At 40.9% G+C, this 26,954-nt stretch overlaps 3 protein-coding genes across 6 annotated transcripts in view; 2 read left to right on the top strand and 1 right to left on the bottom strand.

Moving 5' to 3' along the window:
* Positions 1–12,031, top strand: part of LOC308694978 (DNA topoisomerase I, mitochondrial) — a 36,057-nt gene extending 24,026 nt beyond the window's left edge. For both annotated transcript variants that reach the window (XM_081372852.1, XM_081372853.1), the window contains 7 exons: positions 383–568; positions 2,696–2,764; positions 5,422–5,536; positions 11,024–11,151; positions 11,272–11,366; positions 11,463–11,612; positions 11,710–12,031. In XM_081372852.1, the coding sequence (XP_081228978.1) occupies positions 383–568; positions 2,696–2,764; positions 5,422–5,536; positions 11,024–11,151; positions 11,272–11,366; positions 11,463–11,612; positions 11,710–11,812 (846 nt within the window). In that variant the 3' untranslated portion in view covers positions 11,813–12,031. The remainder of the gene's footprint in view (positions 1–382; positions 569–2,695; positions 2,765–5,421; positions 5,537–11,023; positions 11,152–11,271; positions 11,367–11,462; positions 11,613–11,709) is intronic.
* A 791-nt stretch (positions 12,032–12,822) lies between these two features.
* On the bottom strand, positions 12,823–16,890 carry hsbp1b (heat shock factor binding protein 1b). Its single transcript, XM_081373136.1, has 4 exons — positions 16,628–16,890; positions 16,306–16,372; positions 13,229–13,355; positions 12,823–13,128 (listed from the first exon to the last, which is right to left on the bottom strand). Exons 1-3 carry the CDS (start codon positions 16,670–16,672, stop codon positions 13,234–13,236), a joined length of 234 nt encoding a protein of 77 aa, XP_081229262.1. The 5' UTR covers positions 16,673–16,890; the 3' UTR covers positions 12,823–13,128; positions 13,229–13,233.
* The window catches only part of LOC308695145 (solute carrier family 66 member 2), a 63,815-nt gene continuing 53,719 nt past the window's right edge, over positions 16,859–26,954 (top strand). Inside the window, exons 1-2 of one of the 3 annotated variants that reach the window (XM_081373132.1) lie at positions 16,859–17,540; positions 20,010–20,251. In XM_081373132.1, coding sequence (XP_081229258.1) covers positions 20,052–20,251 — 200 coding nt within the window. In that variant the 5' untranslated portion in view covers positions 16,859–17,540; positions 20,010–20,051. Of the gene's footprint in view, positions 19,203–20,009; positions 20,252–26,954 lie in introns of all 3 variants that reach the window. The other 2 variants (XM_081373133.1, XM_081373134.1) reach the window with 2 other exon arrangements.

The following is a 26,954-nucleotide window of genomic DNA, read 5'->3' as shown; positions in this document are numbered from 1 at the left end:
TGGCCAGGTGTAAACAGCCGCTATGACTATTCAAATTCAACTCCATATCTCAAAATTAAAAATATTTCTTGTCAATTTGAGTATCTCATAATAGTTTTTTTTAGATCTTATAGTGTGACAAATAACATTTTTTGGAAGGCAAACACCTTTTCCTCAGTTTATAAAAACGCACACACACTCACACAAATCCTAGTTCCGTGTGGAGATACTGGATCAAAGGTTACATCAGTATCAAAGGTTTTCAGAGTCTTTTCTTATTACACTGCAGCTTTCAGTCCACTGTCATGTCCAAACCTGTTCACAAGCAGCTGAGCATTGACTCTAAGATGTTCTGAAGATCCAGTGTCATGAAGCATGTGTATGTGTGTGTTAAACTCTTCAGCTGGCTCTGAGAGCAGGTAATGAAAAGGAAGAGGGTGAGACGGCAGACACCGTGGGTTGCTGCTCACTACGCGTGGAGCACATCACTTTACACGACACACTAGATGGGCAAAAGTGTGTGGTAGAGTTCGACTTCCTGGGTAAAGATTGCATCCGCTACTACAACAAGGTTCCTGTGGCCAAAAGGGTAAGAACATTTTAAAAGAAGTAGACAGATTGTGCTTGCTTACATTTACATTTCTTACATGAATTAACAATGGAACAGCACGAGCTTAACTAAAACACTTCCAAATGGAAATGCAAATCTAGTGCAAATTGGATTCATCGCATTTATCAATTACCTCATGTATGATAATTTTAGTCATAACAGGTGGGTTATTATTTTAACACAGCTCGTAGCTGTAGAAAGTACGGTTTCTCCACTGTTCGCTAGCGTGCAGGTCAGGCTAGAGGTACCGTGAGACGTGTGCTGTACTCAGCCGCTAGATCTTGTTTGCTTGCATAGGTTTCAAAATGTAAATGAGAACATTTGAAAGAAGCTCATCAAGTGAAAATTAATTAGTTTCTGAATATCTTGTAAGTTTATTTGGCGTCAGGCAGACTTTGCGGAAATGTCAGATATAATTGCAGGTATTGTGAAAACCGACCCCCACTTTCTCATCACCGCATTACGACATAATGAATAACAATTAAAGCCTTTGGAACTTGATTTCACGTCTGTGGCTGCATTACCATCAATACGCTGCTTTTTATTTTCCTTTTTTATAGAATAACAAGTATGTTTGAATAACAAACTTTTTGTATGAATCTATCTATGGCTACGTTCACACTGCAGGCTGAAACGACCCAATTCCGATTTTTTTGCCCCTATGCGACCTGTATCTGATCTTATCATGACAGTCTGAACGACACAGATCCGATCTTTTCAAATGCGACCCAGGCCACTTGGGTATGTGGTCCAAATCCGATACGTATCCGATCTTTTGAAATGCGACTTCAGTCTGAACGGCCAGGTCGCATGTATTCGACCCGCACGTCATTGAATTGCCACCATCATGATATATCCAATGTGAATAAGAGTAGACTAACGTTATGTTAACTTATTTGTGCTGATATTAGATAGGTCAGCGGCTGCTGTCTGGCTCTTGTGTAACGGTCGCTGCACGCGCTCGTGTGTGTGTGTGTGTGTGTGAGTGAATCACAAGTTTAGCTACTTCCGCAAACAACAAGTGACGTCGTTGACCGTTGAGTACTCTTCTGCGCATGCGGGTCCCTTCTGGGTCATTTCACATTCACACAGGAGATCGCAAAAGGTTGCATTTAATTGGAAATGTGAACGGCCTTGTAAAAAAAAAAAAAAAATCGGAATTGAGCATTAAGCCCTGCAGTGTGAACGCAGCCTATGTCCTGAAGTCTGAGATCACATGAAATATATGTGATTCATCACCTCATTTTAAAAATTAAGGTTATGTTTACATTAATCCGGATACATGTTAAAACGGCGCTTTCGTTTCTCTGCCAACACTTCCAAAAGTTTGTCATCCACAGTGAAACGCTAAAATCACCTTAGTGCGCATATGTAAAAACTCTTTAAAGCTCACTGAGATGATACAGATGGAACAGACATAATCACGTTCTCACATTATTTTTCTGGAAGGGTCATTTTATTTAGTAAAATCACACTGAATTTGCACTTAATCACCATTGTATGTCTGGTCTTTGTATCATTGTACGAATGATACTTTCTGTAATTCACATAAATTTAATTTCACTCAAACTATTTTGCCGATAATGTAATTTGTAATGAAAAATGTGGAGCTATATTAGAAAAATGCAAAAAGAAGCATTTTCGCTAGTGATCTGTGAGCTTTGGACCCGCATTATTTGGTCATATTAGAGTGTGTTGAATATGCGATCATGTTAAGTGTCGATCTCCCCTCTGTGTGCTTATTAGACAGGAAGGTCAGCATATGAATCAGTCATTACTAACATACGGCCGTGTTAAATTGGGGGAAAATATTCCAGAAATATAAATTGTCATTGCTTGGCGAGCGGTCTGTTTACTTTCTTCTTCATGCATTTGGCTCAAGGATTGTTATTCAAATGAGACTGATTTAAAAGCATCACATCTGCTACCGTTAATTAGTTCCATGCATATTTTAGCTGGTTTATTTAGGAGGAGTGGAGAAAAACAGGACTTCTGCGAAATGTCAAATATAATTGAGAGTGCCTCTCCCTCTTTCCTGTCCCTTTTCTTTCTCAACCTCTGTTCTATGCATATGATAAACAAGCAAACATGTGTTTTCTGTTTTAGGTTTTCAAAAACCTCAAGCTTTTCATGGAAAACAAGCAAGGAGGAGACGACCTCTTTGATCGACTCAATGTGAGTGTAATGTTCTGAAACAGCGGCAGACAGTCATAGATTTTTCATTCTTAGGGATACGATTCTCGAGAGGCTTGCGTCATACGGGCTCACACTAAAGGATGGTAGTTTTTTCTTTTCAGCTCATTTAAAAAAAACATATTTCAGTCTTAATTTTTGCAGACAAAGGATTCTGCCCTCCTGAAGGACAGAGAGAGAGAGAGACAGATTGTGAGAGAAAATTGGAAAAAGTGTGTGTGTGTGTGTGTGTGTGTGTGTGTGTGTGTGTGTGTGTGTGTGTGTGTGTGTGTGTGTGTGTGTGTGTGTGAGAGATACAGTGACAGAGAGAGAAATGTGCCCCCTCGATGAGGTCAGGTTGGTAATGGTGGGCAATCATGGAGGGGGGAAGTTAATCTGTACTTTGGGCTCTTCCGATTGATATGGCGAAAGGCTGGGCAGAGGGGTGAACGAGGGAGGATGCGGCAGAGACTCTAATACTGGCCCTCTTCCACAAAGTGCTGCAAATCTTATTACATGCAGCTGTGCTTTTAATCTTGTGTGTGTGTTTATATATGCTGCTAAAAAAAGTCTTGAACTTGGCTGAACCATCACCAGTTTATATATATTACATACACTCAGACTCGTTTTTCTAGCTACATAAATTGTAACTTTTAATGAGAGGGGCTTGCATAGGAGAGCCGCTTAAGATTTTTTCCCCCAGCGTACCATAAAACGGAAGAAAATATACTATAACATGGGATGTTTTGTTTTGTTTTTCGTTTCGTTTGAGACATGGCCAAAGGCTTGAGTCTGTAATTTCTGTATCTCTCTCTATTATTGCTTTGTATCTCACTGTTTGTATATATACATAGTGTCTTTTTTTGCAATATTTTTGGCCTTTTTGCCAATGTCCCAAAAAGTACTTTGTCAGGTTTAGCTAAGATTGGAGGACATTGTGCAGCAGTTGTGTTCCTAGAAGTATAGATTGGGTAAACAAACACTCACACAAACACACACACACACACACACACACACACACACACACATAAACCTTTACCTGAGTTCCTTTGAGTCACTGGGTGTCTATGGCAAGTCGTTTAGACTTTTAATCATTCGCAGGATATGAATTTGTGATCTCAACAATTACATTTTCAATAGTTAATTCAATTCAATGTGACAAAACAAATGTGTTATAATGTTAATTCTTGATTTTCTTTATCAGGAATTTATATTTTTACTAGTTACAAAGTAATTATTGAAATCAAAAATTATGATTTTCTGATATGTGAAATTTGAATTTCAACTAGTAAGAAATATGTTCTTGATATCAACAGTTGAATTTGAATGGCAACCAATAGTGACATTTAACTAGTAGAAATACAATTGCAGATATCAAAATTTCACATTTTTACAAGTGGAAATGTAATTCCTGATATCATAAATTACCATTGTTACTTGTAAAAATCCAATTTCTGATATCATGAAGTAGCATTTTAACTAGTGAAAATTGTAGGGATGCACCGATACGAACATTTTAATCGATGCTGATAACCGATAATTCTTTATATTTGAAAGCCGATAACCGATATATTCGCTAATAAATCTAAATCCAAATTTTTATATACTTTTTATACAAAGCCTGATTACACAAACAAAAGTCTCACCATTAAATCTATGCCCCAAATACAATTATAATGATGTTCTCATTATAATTGTATGTAGCCTTAGCCTGTATCACAGACTTGCGCTTCACATGTTGCACTGAACTATATTTTCCTTTTTTGAAATGATTCCAATCATATTTCAAGTAATTCAAAACCATCATGGTCAGCAGTGTGCATCTGAAGTGTTTCTGCTGAAGGACATTATCCATTATTTATTGGCTTTAATATATCAGCCAAATTTTCTTATTGGGCTGATATACTGATATGGTGGCCAATATGGCGCATCCCTAGAAAATTTTAATTTTTGATATCACAAATTCATATCCTGCTAATGATTGAAAGTCAAAACGGCTTGCCATAGGGTGTCCTGACCCAAATGTCACAGTGTTCCTTGGTGAACAGACCGACATATTCAACATGCTTCAAGCGCCTTGCCATGGGCGTGTCATCAGACGGCAGCACGTGCTGAACATTAGCCGTGGTTGACATGCTAGCACACAACCGGTATCATTAGCATTTAGTATCTTTAAAGATATCACATCTAGCTTCATTTAGAATACAGATGTGTGTGACACCTTCCCCTGGGTCACACAAAACCACAGTTTCTGAAGTGAATATTTGTACTTTCAGTTTTAAAAGAAAAGTGAGAAAGGATTTTTCCATTTAGACGTTTGAGTCTGATGTAAGTGTGCATGCACTTGTTGGTCGTGGAGCTTGTCTGCGAGTCCTTTTTAAGACACTCATCTTTAAGATGTAGTTGCAGATTTAATGGATATGTTTTCTTTATGTCTGGAACATACAGTCCATACTCCTGCACTCATAAATCCATTAAAGTTGGTACGAAGCTTGCTCTTTTAGACATCTTTTTTTGTGTGTGTAGTATATTTATTTCTAGACAATCAAGGCAAAAGCGCCATCTAGGGGTTTGCAGTGAAGGTGGCTAGTAAAATATTTAGATTTTTCTGCTTTTGTGTTTGAATACTACCTTTTAATATCTTGTTTTTGTCTACACAGACTCAAGTGCTGAATAAACATCTGAGTTCCCTAATGCCAGGATTGACTGCAAAGGTTTTTAGGACATACAACGCCTCTATAACCCTGCAGCAACAGCTGAAAGAACTCAGCAACAGTGAGTGCTTTGTTTTTTTGCCTCTCTTTCTCTCTCCCCTTTCCTTCTAGCATTCTATCAGTCAAACTTCAAGTGAATATTCAGCTTCAAGACAACTTGTACAATTTCCAGATGTTTAGCCATGCCGTCAGTATGGATGTGAATTAGAAACATTTGCTAAGATCACTCAAATATGATGCCAGTATGGATTGCTGTCAGAGTGTTGAAAAACAAAACGTACATTTTGACAACTGGGAGTCCACAGGAACATATGGTTATTGTTAGTATGACAGTGTGTCTAAACTCAAGAGAGTGACATTATAATCAACCAGGTTTCTAGTCTGCGAGCGTGCAGCGTGACTGGCCGCAGTTTCACATCAGTGTTTGAGTCTGGAGTTCATTGCAAGCTCACTGATTGTTCAGGGTTATTATAGTTTTAATTTTTTGTATAACTTAATTATTATACAGTTTTTATTTCAAATTTTTCATGTAGTCTTTTTAATTTATTTACAGTACATGTCTATTTGTATTAATTAATTGCTCTGTTTTTATTTCTGCTATTTTCAAAGTTTAGCTTACTTTGATTAGTTTTTAATTAGTTTTTATTTTAGTTTTAATTTTTTTATTTAGTTAACCATTTCTCAGCACAGTCTAGTGCTATTGCTGTGGAGAGTTTTTGTTCTTTGTTTCAAGTTTTGTAATATACCATGTATTTAAAACAATTTGAATTATTTTAGAATTATTTTATTTAGTCATGAAAATAGTTTAATGTCAGTTATCCCAGTTACTTTTAGTTTAGTTTCAGTAGCTAACTAAAAATAAATGTTTACATTGAGTTTTGTTTGAGTTTTTCCTATGGTACTGCCCATAAATCAGATGTATGGAGCCCAAACCTCAAAGTATAAGCTATAAACTGATAAAACAACTGGATTCAGTCAGACTTAGTCAGATTAGAAAGTTTTTAAATGCTTTTATGTTTGTTCAGGAAAACCCTATATTGCAGAATACTTACTATACTGTATATAAGTGTTTAGTGCAAATTATTTGAACCACTAATCTGATTTGGACAGAATATAACAACTCGTCCAAATTACTAACTGTAAAACTAACTGTTAAAAAGGATGGATGAGTTTATATATATATATAATATATTAAATGTGATATGGAATTAGACCATATCGCATATATCGATATAGTTCAAATTTGCGCTGTGATCCTTGCTCCAAGCTGACCCGGAGCTCTCTGCACTGCTCCCCGCGCCCCCACCCCTCCTTTTCCACTTTGCGTGTGTGTTTAGAGCATGTTATGTTATAACATGAAATAAAGTCTTTCACCTCAGAAAAACAGACTTTCTTGTCCTGTCAGCCGTTATACTGTAGTCGTAGCGCACATTCAATTGCACGCGCAAATGCGGCGGCGCGCACTGTGTATCGCCTCACTGTATATAAAGGACAAAAGAAACTACGAGCATGCAACGCCGTTACGTTGTAAATTACACAAAATAAAAGTAATGCAGGTATGATTTTCATTCTATTCACCAGGAGCAGTTTCCATGTTTCATTAACAGTTCTTGTTAGTATTGTGTATTCACCATGGTAACTGTCGTTTCCATATTAACCCCAAAATGCCACTATTTTTCTTTATTTTTTTATATTTTTAAATGACTGTGGTGGCTCATACCAACATTGTATTAACAAAAACTAGTTTGGGACCGCTATTTAATACCTTTAGCATAGGCCTAATGTTTATTAGTACTAGTCTTTACTATTAGTCATATTCTTACAATTTATGTTAAGTAAAGGGACAGTACTTGTGTGTGTGTGTGTGTGTGTGTGTGTGTGTGTGTGTGTGTGTGTGTGTGTGTGTGTGTGTGTGTGTGTGTGTGTGTGTGTGTGTGTGTGTGTGTGTGTGTGTGTGTGTGTGTGTGTGTCAACAAATTTTGCAAAAAATAAAACATGAAAAATAAAAAAATATCGGGATATATATATATATATCGTATATCGAAATTCAACCTAAATATATCGGGATATGACTTTTGGTCCATATCACCCAGCCCTAGTTGAGATGAAAACTCTTGTTCATTAGCCTACATTTTACTTCATAATTGCAACCACATGTGTTGTATTCATTGTTGCAAAACTTGTTCTGTATTTCCTTTGTTATCGTGATCAAAACCATTGATCTGAAGCTCAATGCTGATGCTGTCATGTAAATAGTTTTCTAATCAGCAATAAATATAACAATTTCTGATCAACCCATATCAATTGCATGCTTAAAATAACATACCGGTTAAAGCCCCGCCCATTTCAAGACAACCCGACCCACTTCCGTGTTAAATCCCGCCCACTTCTTCAGATAATTCATATGGTATACAGATACAGATACGGATAATGCTGTACTCGCTCATCCCTAATATATATACACACTCCCCTAAAGGATTATTAGGAACACCATACTAATACTGTGTTTGACCCCCTTTCGCCTTCAGAACTGCCTTAATTCTACGTGGCATTGATTCAACAAGGTGCTGAAAGCATTCTTTAGAAATGTTGGCCCATATTGATAGGATAGCATCTTGCAGTTGATGGAGATTTGTGGGATGCACATCCATGGCACGAAGCTCCCGTTCCACCACATCCCAAAGATGCTCTATTAGGTTGAGATCTGGTGACTGTGGGGGCCATTTTAGTACAGTGAACTCATTGTCATGTTCAAGAAACTAATTTGAAATGATTCGAGCTTTGTGACATGGTGCATTATCCTGCTGGAAGTAGCCATCAGAGGTTGGGTACATGGTGGTCATAAAGGGATGGACATGGTCAGAAACAATGCTCAGGTAGGCCGTGGCATTTAAACGATGCCCAATTGGCACTAAGGGGCCTAAAGTGTGCCAAGAAAACATCACCCACACCATTACACCACCACCACCAGCCTGCACAGTGGTAACAAGGCATGATGGATCCATGTTCTCATTCTGTTTACGCCAAATTCTGACTCTACCATCTGAACGTCTCAACAGAAATCGAGACTCATCAGACCAGGCAACATTTTTCCAGTCTTCAACTGTCCAATTTTGGTGAACTTGTGCAAATTGTAGCCTCTTTTTCCTATTTGTAGTGGAGATGAGTGGTACCCGGTGGGGTCTTCTGCTGTTGTAGCCCATCCGCCTCAAGGTTGTGCGTGTTGTGGCTTCAAAAATGCTTTGCTGCATACCTCGGTTGTAACGAGTGGTTATTTCAGTCAAAGTTGCTCTTCTATCAGCTTGAATCAGTCGGCCCATTCTCCTCTGACCTCTAGCATCAACAAGGCATTTTTGCGCCCACAGGACTGCCGCATACTGGATGTTTTTCCCTTTTCACACCATTCTTTGTAAACCCTAGAAATGGTTGTGCGTGAAAATCCCAGTAACTGAGCAGATTGTGAAATACTCAGACTGGCCCGTCTGGCACCAACCAAGCTCAAAATGCCATGCTCAAAATTGCTTAAATCACCTTTCTTTCCCATTCTGACATTCAGTTTGGAGTTCAGGAGATTGTCTTGACCAGGACCACACCACTAAATGCATTGAAGCAACTGCCATGTGATTGGTTGATTAGATAATTGCATTAATGAGAAATTGAACATGTGTTCCTAATAATCCTTTAGGTGAGTGTATATAGTGTATGTATGTTTGTATGTATATATTACATACACATATATATATATATATATATATATATATATATACACACACACACACACACACACACACACACACACACACATATAAATGCATGCATGCATACATGCATTTATATATAATTTAAAAAAAATTATATATATATATATATAAATAAAATTAAATTATTTATATATATAAATGCATGTATGCATGCATGCATTTATATGTGTGTGTGTGTGTGTATATATATATATATATATATATATAACAAGTGACAATATATACAACTGTAAAAAAAGTATTACTTTATATTACTTTTTTTTATATATATATATATATATATTATATTACTATATGGAAAAACAACCTGTTTCTCTTTGTTTGCCATAGTCATAAATAGTTAGAACAAAGACTGTTTATTAACATGGAAGAGATCGCTGGATGACGGACATGTTCTAGTCTGTGTTGCCGCTAGCTGTGTAAATAGGATTCTCATCATTAATTACTGAGTTGTGTTTTTGCGCTAATGAGACTGTTATGTTTGTTTGTGGGTATTGTAACTATCCGAGTATCTCTAGAGCGAGTGCTGCAGTCTGTGCATGTGATGTGTGTGTAATGCTGGGGTTGGTGTGGTGTGTGTATTGCTGAGGTGTCTGAGCGCCGCTGAGAGGGAATCTGTTTTCTGCATCCGCTACAAGCTCTAATTAAATCAGCTCAGTGTGTGGCAGGGTCTCGCCCATCAGGTGCCATGTGCTTTGCGTGTAAGTGGTCCGCATGTTGGCTTGTAATTTACACATTTATACAGAGAAGCTTGTTTAAAGTCCTAGAATTATCCATTTGAAACATTTTCAGCTCTGTATTTCTTTCACGTTAGAAGCATTCAAATACTTATAATAATATTCTATTACAATGAAAATGTTAATTATAATGAACCTCAGAAAATGCTTTTTGATGAATGTGTAGGTGATTATTTGAACCCAAAAATATTTGTATTGAAGCGAATGAAGCCTTGTTTTATAGCTATTGAGAATTGATTTATAATTATAATTTTTTTTTTTTTACTACAATTATTTATTACTACAATGTGAATATCACATTCTTATTTTAATGGGGGAAAATAAATGTAGGCTATTCTATTTAAATTAGTACTTTATCTATGTACTGTCTTATGTTAAATAATTTTAAATCATTGTATTCAAATCAGGGTTATTATCATTAACTAAAACTATTTAAATATTTCTGTTTATTGAAATAAATTTTAAATAAAATATAAATATTAGTTGAAAACTAATAATAAAAGTAAATGAAAATTAGAAATGTTGCCTTGGCAATAAACTGAAATGTAAAAGTTGAAGCACTAAAATTATTAAATGAAAATTAATAAAAAATATAACTAAAACTGAAATAGAAATAAAATTAATTATACCTTAATAAATCAACTGACAAAAGCAAATGACAAAATTACTAAAAGTTAATAACTATTATAAGAATAATATAATAAAACTAATAAAACTAAAATAGCACTGATTTGAATAGGATGATTACAGTAATAAAAATAACCATTTTATTTATACAGATTAATTCTTTTTGGGAGGGGTGAAATATGATATCTTCATTTTTTTTATATCATTTTGGGTTACACTTTATTTTAAGGTAACGTAGATAAATTGTACTTAGTACTAGTAATTTTAATAAGTAATTGTTTTAAATGAGTTATTTTGTTCAAATGTATGTGACATGATTGCTGAAGGAGGAATCTAACATTTAAATGCATCTGTAACTCAACATATATTCTCTCTCTCTCTCTCGTTCTGTATGTGTGTGTTAATGTGTCATTCTTATTACAGTGAAGGATAATGCGGCGGAGAAGTTGCTCTCTTACAACAGGGCAAACCGTGCGGTTGCAATTCTATGTAACCATCAGCGGGCGCCGCCAAAGACCTTCGATCAATCTATGGCTAACCTGCAGGCAAAGGTACTGGGGATATGAGACTGAATAGTAAAAGAAGAAACATTTAAAACACATGAAAGAAATGTTTAAATATGATGCTGTTTTATTAGGTTTGTTTTTCCTCTCTTCTCTTGCTCCTTTCAGATTGACAGCAGGAAAGAGCAGCTGGACTTGGCTAAGAAAGAGCTAAAGCAGGCCAAGAAAGAAGCCAAGGGGAGCTCAGACAACAAGCTGCTCATGTCAGTATCTCATTCCAGAAAAGCGGCGTTTATTTGCTCTTCCAGCCTTTGGAATGGTTTATATACATTAGTATGGTATGCTGTGTTTGTGTTCAGTGTGGTGGAGAAGAAGAAGAAAGCTGTGCAGAGGTGTGAGGAACAGCTGCTGAAGATGGAGGTTCAGGCTACAGACCGAGAGGAGAACAAACAGATCGCCCTGGGCACCTCCAAACTCAACTACCTGGATCCACGCATCACCGTGGCCTGGTGATGATGTCACACTCAAACACACTATACTGATAGTTTTGTTATATATTATATCAAAATTATTATTGCAGTGTTTTATTTTGTTTTTTGCTTCTAGGTGTAAGAACATGGAGGTGACACTGGATAAAATTTACAACAAAACCCTAAGGGATAAGTTTGCCTGGGCTGTCGACATGACTGAACATGACTTTGTGTTCTGAGTGGGATTTGTTCATTTTTCAATTCAACACAGTGTTTTATGCAAACATATATTGTAATCGAAACTGTTAACTGAATTGTGCAGCCATGTTCTTTGGTGATATTGTTGGCAATTTTTATTTTGTTTTTTATATATATATATATACATATATTGTTTAATCAAATTCAGCTGTTCTAAATTATTTTAAGAGTTCAATAAATGTTCATTCCTTGTAGGGAAACCTTTTAAGTCCTGTTTTTAATGCAAATGACCACAAACGTTTTTTTGGGAGACATGTTTTACATTTCACCTCAAAATCAGAAAGAAATTAAAATACAAGTTTTTTTTGACAATAAGGATTTTTTGTTGTTGTTGCAGTGTGGCATTATCATAATTATTCTAATTATAATGATGTGAAAAATAATACAGTAATGAAAGAATTAATTTTAATAGATTTTCTTCTTTTATTATTATTAAAAACACCATTCATTAAATTCTATGTGACATATACTGGCATGCTGTATGAATACTTTTCAATTTAATCTAAACTATTATTGAATTAGTTTTTTTTTTTGGGTTAAAATATTAAATTTTTATTTATCTTGGGGCAAAATGCAGACATGTTCTTGACAGATTTTTGAGACTGATCTGTTTAGATCCAGTGTAATTCACCAATATACATCACTACAACTCTTTTCTCTGATTTAAAATGAGATATTTCATGAAAAAAAAAAAAAAACTTAAGTCTTTGATAATGGTGTGACTTGACTTTATAATTTCTAAGGTGTTAAGGCATTAATCATCAACTTACCCAGCTTATATATTGACCAATTATAACAGTCATATACCGGTAGTAATTTTACATTTCCAAGAATTCACCCTGTTAGTGTATTTGAGGCATACACTTTCATTTTGTCATTTGCATGTCAAGATATGTTTCTTTGACATGTTTAACTTGCCCCTGCCAGCAAATAAATGGAGGTAAAATAGTGAATGGTTTAATAAATCTACAAACATAGAGAGATGAGGGCACAGGTTTTAAGAAACAACTTTAATTCAACAACAAATTTATTTGAACAGGAATGGTGTTAGGTTGGCACTTGGGCTAGTGCTGTTATTACAGTAATGCAGGGTTCGTTTCTACAGTTGGATGTCATGTTTAAAAAGTCATTTGCAGTCCATAAAGGAAAAAGGGTAGCATATAGTCACAGCATTAAGACTGACTTGAATTCCTGCTAAATATTTTTTTAAAAAAGCATCACATCAAACCAAAATGTTAGTCACCATAGAGAAAATCTTGCTGCTCCTGAATAGTGTGTATAGTGTCTTCTCAGCATCCTGTGAAAGATAAGTGCATTTTACTACAGTATGCCAGAATTAAATGCCATCGAAATCAAACCTAAAGTACTTTTAAACAATAGAAATCAAATTAAACTACCTCTACTAGGAGGCCTCTCCTCCCTCTTTGACCTTGTTTTCTCCTTCATTCTCTTCCACTCCTGCCTGAGTCATCAGGTCTGCTATGTTCTTCTCTAGATCATCGATGCGGGTGCTCATTTCATCAAGTGAATCTTGTTAAGGAAGATGGGAACTAGTACAGGTGATAACCCACATATTAACCCTCAGACGGTCCTCGGTCATTTCTGACCGATAAATTTTCTGTTTTGAATTTCTAAAAATCACAGCTTCATCGGAATGTTATGAAACTTGGGGACTTTTATGGCATTAGGTATGTGAATACAAAAAAAAATTGAGGTCATGATCCGAGCATGCTAAGTGGTCGTAAAAAAAATAGTGACGATTTTGGTCTTCGGTCAAAAATGACCGACCCATAGGAAATGAATGGGAAATTTACAAAAAAAAAATTCTCAGAATTTTTGTGTGTACAATCTACAAATCGGCCTCAATCCTAAAAAAAAGTACACCGCTGTAAAGGGGTGACACTCTACAACATCAAGAGTACAAAAAAGACACACACATACACACACACTTTTATACACATAAACACCAATAAATTTTGATTACAAAAAATCTGTTTTGAATTTTTAAAAATCACAGCTTCATTGGAATGTTACGAAACTTGGTGACTTATATGGCATTAGGTATGTGCACACACAAAAAAATTTAGGTCATGATTCGAGCATGCTAAGTGGTCGTAAAAAAAATTGTCACACTTGTGGTCTTCGGCCAAAAATGACCCCCATAGAAAATGAATGGGAAATAAAAAAAAAAAATGTAATATTATTTTACAAAAAGTGTTATAATTGAATGAATTGCATTTTTTGTTACAAATTCTGTACAAAAAAAAAAGTAAATGTTTCCATAAACAGCTGGGGAATTGCCTCTCCATAGAGAACTGTAGATGCCATCTAGTGGTTACACCATGCTCCTACGCTTTCTCTCCATACTCTCACCAGATGGTGCTAATCTGCTTCAAACATTTTTTTTTGAAGGCCTAGACTCTATATTAAACTAAAATACTGTATAATTTTTTTTTTTTTAAATACATATATTTATATAAATTTTTACATTATTTTCAATGGCAAAAATAGACCATAAATATTGCATAAATATTAATAAATTCAATCAAATTATCTCAAAATACAAAATTAAAAAGAATAAATATTATAGAACAAAAATAAATTGCATTGGTTTTACTGGGATGGAGGAAGTTTAATTTTTAGGCCTCCGGTCACTTCTGACCGGGAAGGCCCAGGATGTGACTCCGAAACGAAGACCATCTGAGTGTTAATTGAGAGGCTTAATGATTTTGATTTGTAAACAAAAGTGTGTATTCTAAACTTCCAATCTAATATTACTGAATTAAAACAATCATGCATTTGTATTTTTGTAGAGTTTAGGCGATTAGGATTTTGATGATGTGGTTGTCGTAAATGCGGTAAATTCTGGTTCTGTGAAAATGTGGAGCTTTCAGCAGAGATTTGCATAAGATGCTCAACCGTCCTGTTCAATAATGGTGGTTGTGGCAATTTTAATGGTTAAAGACCTGGATTAATCTCTCCAATATTGACAGTTTGACCTGCCTCACATTTATACACCTGGGGCCGTATTCACAAAACATTGTAAGACTAAAAGTAGCTCCTTAATTGCAGATTTAGGAGAAACTCTTAAAAATAATGGGCATGTCAGTCCTAATTTTAGAGTATTTCACAAAGCATTTTAGCGTTAAAAGTAGCCTCTAAATCTATGGCGCGTTACTAGTCAAGAGGACTCCTAAGTCACTAAGACAAAATCACAAACAATCCTAATGGCTGTTGAACTTTTTTTCATAAATGCAATAAAAAAATACTTAGAGATTTTAATCTATGATTAAACACCAAAAATATTTTTTTATTAAATAAATAAATAACGCCTGACTACCAGTGGCAATTTGCACGAGTTCACACTTACAAAGTGATCGAATAAAGTAAAAAAATATAATAAGCGTATTTGGCGTGCTGTCTAAGGGGATCGAGGGCTCCGAGCTTGGAATTTAGCCCAAACTCAGAGGTCTCCCCTGTATATCCCCAGCCGAGAGTGAGGAACGGGGTAGCGGAGGGAGGGATGCAGAAAACTGTGAGCTTTGTTTATGAAACATATTCTCATTTGTCGCGCGAATTCTGCAATCTCTTTGAGATGCAGACACGCAAGAGGCGGACAAATAGCTGAACATATACTAGTTTAATTAGTGACACATTATTTGAATATAGCTGCATTTTTATTTTAAAACTTTTATTTGAATTCTACAATATATCTATGATTAATGACAGAGACCCAATTCAATTCATGCTTTTGTAAATCTTCATTATGACATTTAAAGTCATAAGACATATTAAGTGTTATTTATAAGATGAAAAAAATTATGCAAGTCATTAAGAGTAAAATTAGAGGTAACACTTTAGGGTCAAATTCTTACTGTCAACTAGTTAGTTATTAGCATGCATATTACTAGGATATTGCCTGTTTATTAGTACTTATAAATAACATTAATGCATTATTCTGCATGACTATGTTCTACATCCCTTTACCCTACTCAATACCTAAACTTAGCAACTACCTTACTAACTATTAATAAGCCGTAACTAGGAGTTTATTGAGGCAAAAGTCGTAGTTAATAGTCAGTAAATAATGAGAATTGGAGCCTAATCTTAAGTGTGCCCAAATTTAAAATATGACATTCAAAGTGAATTTTAATCATAACTTTGTAAGTCACCATTTCGATTCATTATGACGTAATTTAAACTGCATCTCAATTATGACTTAGTATGGTAAAATTTCGACTTACGTCATTATGATTTACAAAAGCTTGCTTTTCCTTTTCTTATGTGGCGGAAATGGGCTTCCAATACTATTTACATAATAAAGCATAGCTAAATATGAAGTAACCTTACTTAAACACCTCTAAATAGCTTGCTGTGATCTTAAAATTTGAGGTACAGTATATCGGAGACTAACGTTACTGGTGCCTACTTGGAAAAACTCTATAGCTCTATAAAAATAAAAATAAAAGGATATTTCTCCCGATGATCTGGTCTGACATTGTCTGGAACTTGTCCTGCATCTGCTGCAGCAGTGTCTGCACCTGTTAGGAAAAACATTCATTTAATCTAGCGTTTATAAATGCACAAAGATATGTAAATATGTTCAAATAAAACATGATAGCAAATAAATCTGCTTCTTTAAAACACAACAATAATATTATCCGAAAAATATCTAATTCGAAACGTTAAACGAAGTTTATATCGCATCAAAATAATCTTAAGTAGAACAGATAAACATGGCCTAGCATTAGCCTAGCTTCGCAAACCACAACAATTTCGTCCATTTTCAAACCTACCACTGCTGTGAGATCCTGAACCGATTTCGGGTCTGTTTCGGCCATTTTTTTTAATAATAAATAGATTTGTACAACTGCAAAATGTGTTTATTCTTCTTAAAATTGTGTATCCTCCCAGCTCTTTGCTTTCTAAAAATCAGCTGTTAGCCGAATCACGGACTCCTGACAAATATCGCGAGATTTTAGAGACCTCTCGGTGAGAGATTACCTCAGCTGCAGGCACGCAAATCTGCTTCTGGCGTGATCAGACAGACAGACGCGCAGCAGCAGGGCAGTGCTGCTCATCCAAAAGATGCTGCCATTTCATCTATTAAAACCAGCGACAAATTACAGCAGGATATGCCAGAAAATAGTTAAATGATTCAGCTGATTTTGTTGCTTAATGACAAAAATGGTTGTTTTGTTCATTTATTTATTAGGTGTAGGAGAGGCAGAGATACCAAAGTCTTTGTTAGTTGATAGAGATATTTTGGCCTTTAAGTAGTTTTAAAGTCACACTTAACAAGATTATAGGTTCAAATTGGCAAAACAAAATATAGATTGGACGATAATTTATTTTTAAAAAGATGTTGTGGGCAAGTTGTTTATTTGTCATATTTGTTCAGTGTAAAGGATAGCCTAACGGTCGATGTTTTGTTGTTGTTGTGACGTTAAACTTTACTGTAAAAATTAGTACAATGGTAGCGCCATATTTGGTTTGATAAGATCTAGTGGTGTTCTCCCTGTTTATTTACTTTTCCCTCTTCCTCTGTAACATTAAACCGATGAAAGCTGCGCGCGGCCAAGCCCACATCTCCAAACTGCATCAGCCTGATTTAGACTAGATGATGGCTAGATGAGACAGCATATGCTCATGAGTGTGCAGCTGCTATTATAAGGCTAAGTTGTCAAACAAGTCTTCGCCCGAAATAAGGTATGCTTGAACTTACTACGGTTTTTTTTCTTTGCAACTTCTTTCTGTTAATCAAGCTGTTACAGTAAAGCGAAACCTGCTGAATATGCAGAGTTTTGAGTAACTTAGTGCTTAAAGCTTCGCGGTGAATGCCTGAAATTGCTGATCTGAGAGTTCTTAAAACGCGTTACTGCATTAATGTTCACTCTGATTCATCAGGTTCACTTTATTGAACAAGACAAAGCATGCAGATAAGTTGTACACGCAGCATATCCATAGACAGTATATAAACGAGCATATCCCTGAGTGGTTTGTCCATATCCTCCTTCGTGATCGTTTTCGAATCGTTTTTTTTTTTGAGTCGGATCTTTTTCGATGAATCGTTTAAACGGATTTTGTTCACGATTCGAACTAATTCGGTAAATGCGGTTCTCGATTTGAAATTCTTTCGTAATCCGGATAACCTAACCTATTCATAATGGCTCGAGAACCAATGAGTGAGATTATAGAACGCACTGGTAAGGCGAAAAGTTACTTTAATTGGCAGATAAAATAGCTTAAATAAAAGTGACTGTTTGTTTACAACTCTTGACCGCTTTTTATCAGCTTGCATGTGGATCATATTGTTTTAAATAACTTTTACATAACTTTACACCTGATGATGAATTAATTTTAAAAGGCCGTATTGTAAATTCAAATCAGCCTAGTTTGGGTTCTTCTAATTTAGGCTACATTTTATGTGACGAACTTGACTGGGACACGTAGCTACAATTAAACTATTACAAATAGTAAATTACAGCTAAAACTTAATTTAAAATAAACAGCAACGATGACGTAAAAGGTCCACTAAATCATTTTTTTGGAACCGATAGATTGACAAATTTATCAAAAGAATCGACTCGCGGAAATGATTCAGACTACCCATCACTACGGTTGTATGCTGCAATTTAAACAGCTATAGCGCGTGACGGAATTGAATTGAGGTCTCGACTCTCGAGACGTTTATGGTTGAACTACTTGCAACGTACAGTTTGGAGATACTGTCAAAAAACTGTGTTAAAAAAAGGTTACTACTGTGTGAACCGACTCTTCAGGTTGGAACCCCATGAGGAATTTCTCTGCTGTCCCAATGTGCTATCCGGTTTCTAAATACCATAAACACAGACGTGCACATTGCATGAAGTGCCTCAAGCATACCAAACGTGTTTTATGGCCATGTTTGCCATTCCAGAAAATGACTGTCTCTTCTTCTTGTTTTTTTGATCAGGAATCTAAATCTATTTACTGTAAGTGTGCATGTGAACATCTGTTCATGCAGGAGACACAAAAGAGAGAGGTGGAGACATGTCAGAAAAGCCCAACCCCCCCACGGAATGCAGAAGTTATGCAACACATCTATGTACAGTAGCACTTCTCAGAAAATATACTTTACTGATAGACCACTATAGGACACAAGCAATGCGAAAATTCTTGGTTCCAGTTGAATTTATATGGATTATACATTCCTTACTAATCTGACTACTTAAACTCATAAAATCCACTTTAAAATGTCGCAGGGCCCTTCAGCTTGATTTTGAGCTTGGTTTTTGTTCGTTTGTTTGTTTGATAATTGCTTTAAAATATTTTTGCGGTGAAATGTACTTTGCCAATGCTGCTTTTCAACCATCAACACTTGTCAGCAAGGTAATAGCCTGGATTTTCTAACTGGCTAACAAATATAAAGTTGTGATGAATCTGGCAGTCTAACATTAATAAAATCAGTAATGTTTTGCCATGTATGCCATATTTTTCCAGCAATGTTGTTTATGGATTTATTTATTCCTGTTTTGGAGTTTCATATTTAAAACGTTGGCAGGTCAAATCTGAATTAAAGTTGAAAAAACAACTATAAGCCAATGTATGGGTCAATAACACAGTGTTGGTTTAAAAATGAGCTTCTTCCAGGCTTTGTGTTAGCATAGATTACACATCCTTCCTTTTTCTACATCCTTTAAAGAATGTTCACCCCCTCAGAAAACATATCTGTCCAAGACTTGTGCTGAAAAGGAGAAATGATGCTGCAACATAAGCTCAGTCAGTCATAACTATTTTGAAACTTCTCAGCAGTGTATTCTAGATCTTGTGACTCAGCCTATATCATTTTGAGGAGATGTTTGTCAGGTCAGAGACAAAGAGAAGCCTTATCTTTTGGTGCACAAACATCCTGTTTAGCTGAGATACCGCCAGATTGGGTGGCAGCGTGTATAGACGCCTGTTACTGTTTCACTACTATGAAAATGGCCCTTCATAGGATTTAATTTCTAGAAAGGCACACATTAATCCTTTACAATGTGTTTATTGTAAGTCTGTTGTTGATCCTGTGAGAGCTTTAAGGATACTGAAGGTGGCACTGTTGCTTTTATTGGTGCTGCAAGAGTATGTATATGCCTCTTTTTGCATTGTATTGTACTTTGTGATCAAATGTAAAAGTGTCCTAATCTCTTCTTTCAGGGGATATGAGTGTAAAGAGAGTGTTTTGTTAAGGACTAAAAGATGGAGCAGGGGTCAGAAGAGAACATGGAGAGCTCGTGGTCTCTGCTATCCTGGCTGGCTTCTGGTGTGTTGGTGTTTGGGGGTGCGGTGCCCTACGTCCCCCAGTACCAGGAGATCCAGAGGACCAATAATGCAGAGGGATTCTCCACAAGAGTCTGTCTGGTGCTGCTCGTTGCTAATATACTTCGAATTTTCTTCTGGTGAGTGGAGGAGAGTTAATGTTACAGCAGCATCAGATAGAGTTCAGGAAAAGGAACAAAGCTTAACTAATAAAAGTTGATTTTTTTTTTGTTGTAATTTTGTAGGCCTGTTCTTTTATTTATTTATTTATTTGCTCCCCCTTTTGTTTGGAGAATAGACTTTCTTCTCAATATAAGTTTTATTGTGCCGTTTTATGTATGTTTCAAGCTCCTTTTGTCTTTCTTTTTTAAAATAAAACATTAAAATTAAAATTATTTTAAAGTCAACACTCAGAAATGGAACTTCACCCTATCTACCCTGTTAAAAACAAAGGTTCCAAAAGAAACCTTCATCAAAAAAACATTTTAATAACATAAATACAAATTTTCCACTATAAAGAACCTTTTGTGCAATGGAAAGGTTCCATGGATGGTAAAGCTTCATGGATTCGCAGATGTCGATAAAGAACCCTTAGTTCTCTTACGAGAGGTTCTCTCGTATTGCGTAGTTGCTTACGCTACGGGAAAGCCTTTCTTTCTCGAGATACTGAAGCCAAAAATTATCCTTAATTTTTATAATCTTGTCAACGCAGTGCGGCTGCCTGCAGACCTAGGGCAAGCTAACTAGCGTGCCCATTGGCTGCCCTGCGGCAACTGCAGCAGCCTACCGCTGAGCCCTTGACGTGACGTCACGACCAATGAGCGCGCTTGGCGCGCTTAATGCGTCACAGCCCGCGAAAGAGGGGTGTGGCTTAGCGTATATAAACAGGGCTCGGAGGCTGCTTCTCTGATTTCTGTCTTTTCAGCGAAGCTCTTCGCATCGCTGCTCTCTGAGGAAGCCGCCGTCGAAACAAGCGACCAGCACGCCGAGGATCTCAGCCTGAGGACGCCGGCCGCCTTCGCCGCCTTCAGCTTTCCCTGCCTGCTTCGCTATCCGGCGATCATATCCTTTACTGCTCTGTGTTGTATGTGTTTGTGTGTTCGCCCCGCGACACACTTTTGCATCTAAAAGAGCGCGAGACGTTGTTGCAAATGCCTCGCTCATCCTGTGGCTCGTGCAGAGCCCCGCTCAGCGATGGAGACCGCCACGTGGTTTGCGCTCTCTGCCTGGGCTTCGACCACGCAGCCCGCGCCCTCTCCTCGGGCGGCTGCGAACAGTGTGAGGACTTGCCGATGTCGACCCTGCGGGCTCGACTCGCCATGTTTGACGATCCTCCACCTTCCCCGGCTGCCTCTTCAGGGCCGCGTAAGAAGAAACGCCGCTCTCAAAGGCCTCCCGAGCCGGTGGTTATAGCTGAGCGCTCGCCGGAGCCCCTCCCGCGAGCCTCGCTTTCTCCTTCTCCCCCGCCCTTCACCGACGCGCAGCGGCCGGCTACTGCCCGCACTGCCGTCGCCTCAGGGGATGAAGCAGATGACGCCGCTGACAGCTGCTCTCTGCTTGCTTCGGACAGCGAGGAGTGGTCGGGCTCTCACCGCTCCGCCTCCTCGACTCCTGAGTCTGGCAGGTCCCGCTCCAGTGTCGACGCGGAGCTTATCCGCCTCCTCACCAAAGCGGTCGACCGACTGGGATTGGACTGGTCCCCACCCAAGGAGCCCGCGCCTAACCGACTCGACGGGTGTTTTCTGCCTAGCCGCCGCCAAGCGCCAGCCTCTAGGTCAGCACCCTTCCTGCCTGAGCTCCACCAGGAGCTATCGAAGTCGTGGAACGCGCCCTTCTCCGCTAGACTCCGCTCGTCTGTCTCCTCGGCTCTCTCCCAGGTGGACGGGGCCGCCGAGAAAGGCTATACTGGCATCCCTTCCGTTGAGGAAGCGGTGGCAACGCACCTTTGCCCGCCGTCTGCTAGATGGCGCTCAAAGTCCGCCCTGCCGTCTAAAGCCTGCAGGACCACATCAGCTCTCGCCGGCCGCGCATTCGCCGCCTCCGGCCAAGCTGCTTCTGCCCTGCACTCGATGGCTGTTCTTCAGATCCTGCAAGCCGACCTCCTCTGCGAATTGGACGAGAAGGGCTCGGATCATACAGCCTTAACAGATCTGTGCAGCGCGACGGACCTTTCGCTCCGTGCTACCAAGACCGCTGCACAAGCCATCGGCAGATCTATGGCCGCGCTCACCGTCATCGACAGACACTTATGGTTGACGCTGGCGGATATGAGTGAGTCAGAACGCGCTGTTTTCCTCAACGCCCCGCTCTCGCCCACCGGCCTCTTCGGCCCTGCGGTCAGCGGGATTGTGGACCGCTTCTCTGAAGTGCAGAAGGCGTCGCAGGCTATGAATCTATTCCTGCCTCGCCGCTCGAGCCCAGCCGCAGGCCGCTCTCAAGCTCAGCCTCCTGCGCGCAGCTCCACACAGCGCTCGTCTCGGCCACCAACCACTTCGCAGCGACACCAGGGCGGCCGCCCTAGGTCGCGCTCGACCAGCCGTCACAGACCGCCGCCCCCCCGGGGTCCGCGTCCCAAGATAACGCTGAAGTCTGAGCCCGCGAAGTCCTCCTAGCACCCGCAGGGAGGAAGAGATGGCTGAGTCCCGCTGCGGCCGGACCGCCATCAAAACGCCCAGCTCTGTCAGTCCCCTCAGTACAGGCTACTGCAGCAGCTTACACCGCAGCCAACGAGCCAGTAATACCACTCGCTCGCCTGCACACAAACGCCGTTTTTACGGCGGCCCAAATAAATCTCAGAAAGAGTGTAAATTCGGGCTTTCCGGCTCCGGCCGAAGGTGTTGTAAGTGTAGAAAATGTGCCCACTCCCACGTGCTCACTGCTTCACACAAACACGGTCCCCATGGTAACGCGTTCAGAGCGCTCTCTCATAAAGCGGTCACACGCCGCTCGAGTAATAAGTGTAGTAAATGTGCCCACAACTCTGTGCTCACATCTACCTGTAACTCGCTCTGCCACTCGGTTACCCCGGGCAACAGCGGCTCAAGCCGAGGGTGTTATAAGTGTAGAAAATGTGCCCACTCCCATGTGCTCACTGCTTCACACAAACAGGGTCCCCATGGTAACGCGTACAGAGCGCTCTCTCATGAAGCGGTCGCAAGCCGCTCGAGTATTAAATGTAGGAAATGTGCCCACAACCTTGTGCTCACACCTACCCGCTGCTCGCTCTGCCAGCCAGTTACCTTGGGTCACGGACCCTCTAAAGCCCCCAAACACTGGCCGTGTCATAAGTGTAAACCCTGCGCCCGCTCACGAGCACGCGCACTCACTTGTAGACATTATAATCCCCACGCCACTCTCGCGCCTGGGATGTTTGACAGCAAATCACGCTCCATCCGATGGGACCGAGCTACTGAACGCTGTACAGTCGGCCAATACTGTTTACCAGCCCCCGTGTTCGAGCACCAGCGGCGCGCGTGCCGCGCCTTTCTCTCTGATACAGGCTCCCCATCCCGCGCAGCGCGGCGATCTGAGCCCAGAGACCATTCGACCCCTAGCTATGCATGCGGAAGCATGGGAAGCGATTCAGGGCGCGTCAGAATGGGTGCTGAAAACTATAAAACACGGCTATTCGCTTCAATTCGCTCGTCGCCCTCCGCGCTATACAGCACAGACGGAGACGAGAGTGAGTTCAGAAGCTGCGCACTTGCTTCAAGCAGAAATAGCGAAGGTGCTGCGCAAAGGGGCTATAGAACAGGTTCATCCTTCTTTGAGCGAGTCGGGCTTTTACAGCCGCTACTTCCTCGTGCCCAAGAAGGACGGAGCGTTCAGACCTATTTTAGATCTGAGACATCTGAACAAAGCCCTCATGAGACGGCCGTTCAAAATGATCACAACCAGCAAAATCCTCGCGCAGATTCGCCCAGGAGACTGGTTTATCTCTCTCGATCTAAAAGACGCATACTTTCAGATCCAGATAACTCCCCGTCACAGGCCATTCTTGAGATTCGCCTTCGAGGGTCGAGTATATCAGTACACAGTCCTGCCGTTCGGCCTGTCTTTGGCACCCCGTACATTTACGAAATGCATGGACACGGCCCTCGCTCCCCTGAGGAAACAGGGAATGCGAATACTGAATTATCTGGACGATTGGCTTATTCTAGCGCAGTCAGAGACGGAACTTGTGTCTCACAGAACAGCGCTTCTCAGCCATCTGGAGGAGCTGGGTCTCTTGGTCAACTGGACCAAGAGCTCGCTATCACCCCGTCAGTCAATTTCCTTTCTTGGAATAGAACTGGACTCGGTGGCTATGACGGCTAGACTGTCGGAGCAGCGCGCGCGCCGCATCCGCCTCCTCGCCGCATCCCTCCAAATAGGCAGCCGGGTTCCGCTGAGGACATTCCAGCGTATCCTGGGGCATATGGCCTCAGCTGCAGCAGTGCTCCAGCTGGGTTTACTGCGCATGCGCCCGCTCCAACGCTGGCTGAAAATGCGCGTGCCCCACCGAGCCTGGGCGGCCGGCGGCTTGCGAGTCAGAGTGAATCAGGGATGCATTTCAGCCCTGCAGCCCTGGCTGGCAGCCGAATGGTATCACACAGGAGTGACTATGGGAGTGATTTCACACCGGAAAGTTGTCTCGACAGACGCTTCCAACCTAGGTTGGGGAGCGCTCTTCGAAGGCAGACCGGTCTATGGCCGCTGGTCAGACCAGGAGAATCTCCTACACATAAACTGTCTAGAGATGCTCGCGGTCGAGAAAGCGCTCAAACACTTCCTCCCATTCCTCCACGGTCACCATGTTCTAGTCCGCACGGACAATACATCGGTAGTGGCCTACGTGAATCACCAGGGCGGTGTCAGATCAAAGATGCTCTGCACCCTGGCGGAACGCCTCCTCGTGTGGGCTCAGCACTCTCTGCGCTCGCTGAGAGCCGCGCATGTGCCTGGCCACCTGAACGAGGGCCCCGACAGACTGTCCAGGGACAACGTTCCCCCTGGGGAGTGGTCTCTACACCCCCAAACAGTCCAGTCACTGTGGCGACGGTTCGGCAAAGCGAAAGTCGACCTTTTTGCGTCAAAAGACAACGCTCACTGCCCAGAATTCTTCTCGAAGAACGAGGACGCGCTGGCCCAGATCTGGCCCAGCGGCCCGTTGTACGCTTTTCCCCCGGTCTCTCTGCTGCCTCAGGTCATCGAGAGAATCAGGGAAGCGCGCCACTCAGTGCTCCTCATAGCCCCATGCTGGGAGAACCAAGCTTGGTTCCCGGATCTAATACAGCTGGCAGACTCAGCCCCCTGGCCGATACCGGTGAGGAGAGACCTTCTCTCTCAAGCACGCGGATCGATATGGCATCCCCATCCAGAGCGCTGGTCTCTGCATGCGTGGAGCCTCAACGATTACACGCTAATCTGCCAGACGGGGTCATGAACACGATCATACAATCTAGAGCCCCCTTTACGAGGCGGCTCTACATGTCGAAATGGTCAGTGTTTAACACATGGTGCACTGCTAAGGGGCTCGATCCACAGACATGTGGGGTATCGCGAGTACTGTGTTTCCTTCAAGAGCTACTGGACGCGGGCAGGTCCCCCTCCACGCTCAAAGTCTATGTTGCGGCCATTTCAGCGCTCTCGGTTTCTGAGCAGGGCCGCGCATTAGGAAGGAACGAGCTCGTCATCCGCTTCCTTAGGGGAGCCAGGAGGATGAACCCCCCGCGACCCCCCTCGGTTCCTATGTGGGATCTCTCTCTGGTCTTGGAGGCCCTGAGAGCGCATCCCTTCGAACCCTTGGAAACTGTGGATATGAAATACCTCACGCTCAAAACCGTTTTTCTGATAGCTCTGTCGTCAGTCAAACGAGTGGGAGACCTTCACGCGTTATCTGTTAACGCCGCGTGCCTCGAGTTCGGACCTAATGACTCCAAAGTCATTCTCAGACCGAGGCATGGGTACGTTCCAAAAATTTTGGGCACTCCCTTCAGAGCACAGGTCATTTCCCTCTCAGCCCTGCCGACGCACGGCAGCGAGGCCGATAGTAATCTCCTCTGCCCGGTCAGGGCGTTGAGAAACTACATTTCACGGTCCGCCGCTTTCAGGCGCTCGGATCAGCTCTTTGTTTCGTTTGGTGGGCGCACCAAGGGTCTCGCCGCCTCGAAACACAGCCTGTCCAGATGGATAGTGGACGCTATTGCTGCTGCTTATGCGTCTAAAGACCTGCAGTGCCCATTGGGCGTTCGAGCTCATTCCACTAGAGGCATGGCCTCGTCGTGGGCATGGTCCAGCGGGATTCCCATTCATGACATTTGTGCAGCGGCAGGCTGGGCCTCCCCCTCCACGTTTGTTAGGTTTTACAACCTGGATGTTCCCGCCTTGCAGGCGAAAGTCTTATCAGTCTAAGTCTCGCGTATGCCAGCCCACTATCTGTGCGCGGGCTACGTTGTGTGATTTAGCTCTACTGGTTGAGCTGCACTATGCAGGGAATTGTCAGTTAGGACCGGCCGTGCCGCTCCTAACCCCCTAGTGTGTGCTTATGTACGGCGCTAGCCCTCTTCGGGCTGCCCGGCTCTCCGCTATCACGTTCCCCGGGCTCTCCCTGGGACTCATTCAGTGGATGCTGGGCGCGCACGGCGTTGACAAGGGCGTTCCCGTAGCGTAAGCAACTACGCAATACGAGAGAACCTCTCGTAAGAGAACGTTTCGTTTACTCACGTAACCTCTGTTCTCTCTAGAAGAGGGAACGAGTATTGCGTAGCCCGCCGTGCTCGCGCCACGAGCTCATTTCGCTTCATGCGACAGAAACCAGAGAAGCAGCCTCCGAGCCCTGTTTATATACGCTAAGCCACACCC

This window comes from Scardinius erythrophthalmus, assembly GCF_964197995.2.
Source record: "Scardinius erythrophthalmus genome assembly, chromosome: 8".
NCBI classification, from domain to species: domain Eukaryota; kingdom Metazoa; phylum Chordata; class Actinopteri; order Cypriniformes; family Leuciscidae; genus Scardinius; species Scardinius erythrophthalmus.
The sequence above is the reverse complement of the archived record's forward strand: the minus strand, read 5'-3'. Positions and strand labels throughout refer to the sequence as shown.

Coding starts and splice junctions, on each gene's coding strand:
- hsbp1b (XM_081373136.1), bottom strand. CDS start 16,672: ATGGCCGAAACAGACCCGAAATCGGTTCAGGATCTCACAGCAGTG. Junction 16,373..16,627: donor TTCAGGATCTCACAGCAGTG/GTAGGTTTGAAA, acceptor TTTTCCTAACAG/GTGCAGACACTGCTGCAGCA. Junction 13,356..16,305: donor AGACCAGATCATCGGGAGAA/ATATCCTTTTAT, acceptor AACAAGATTCAC/TTGATGAAATGAGCACCCGC.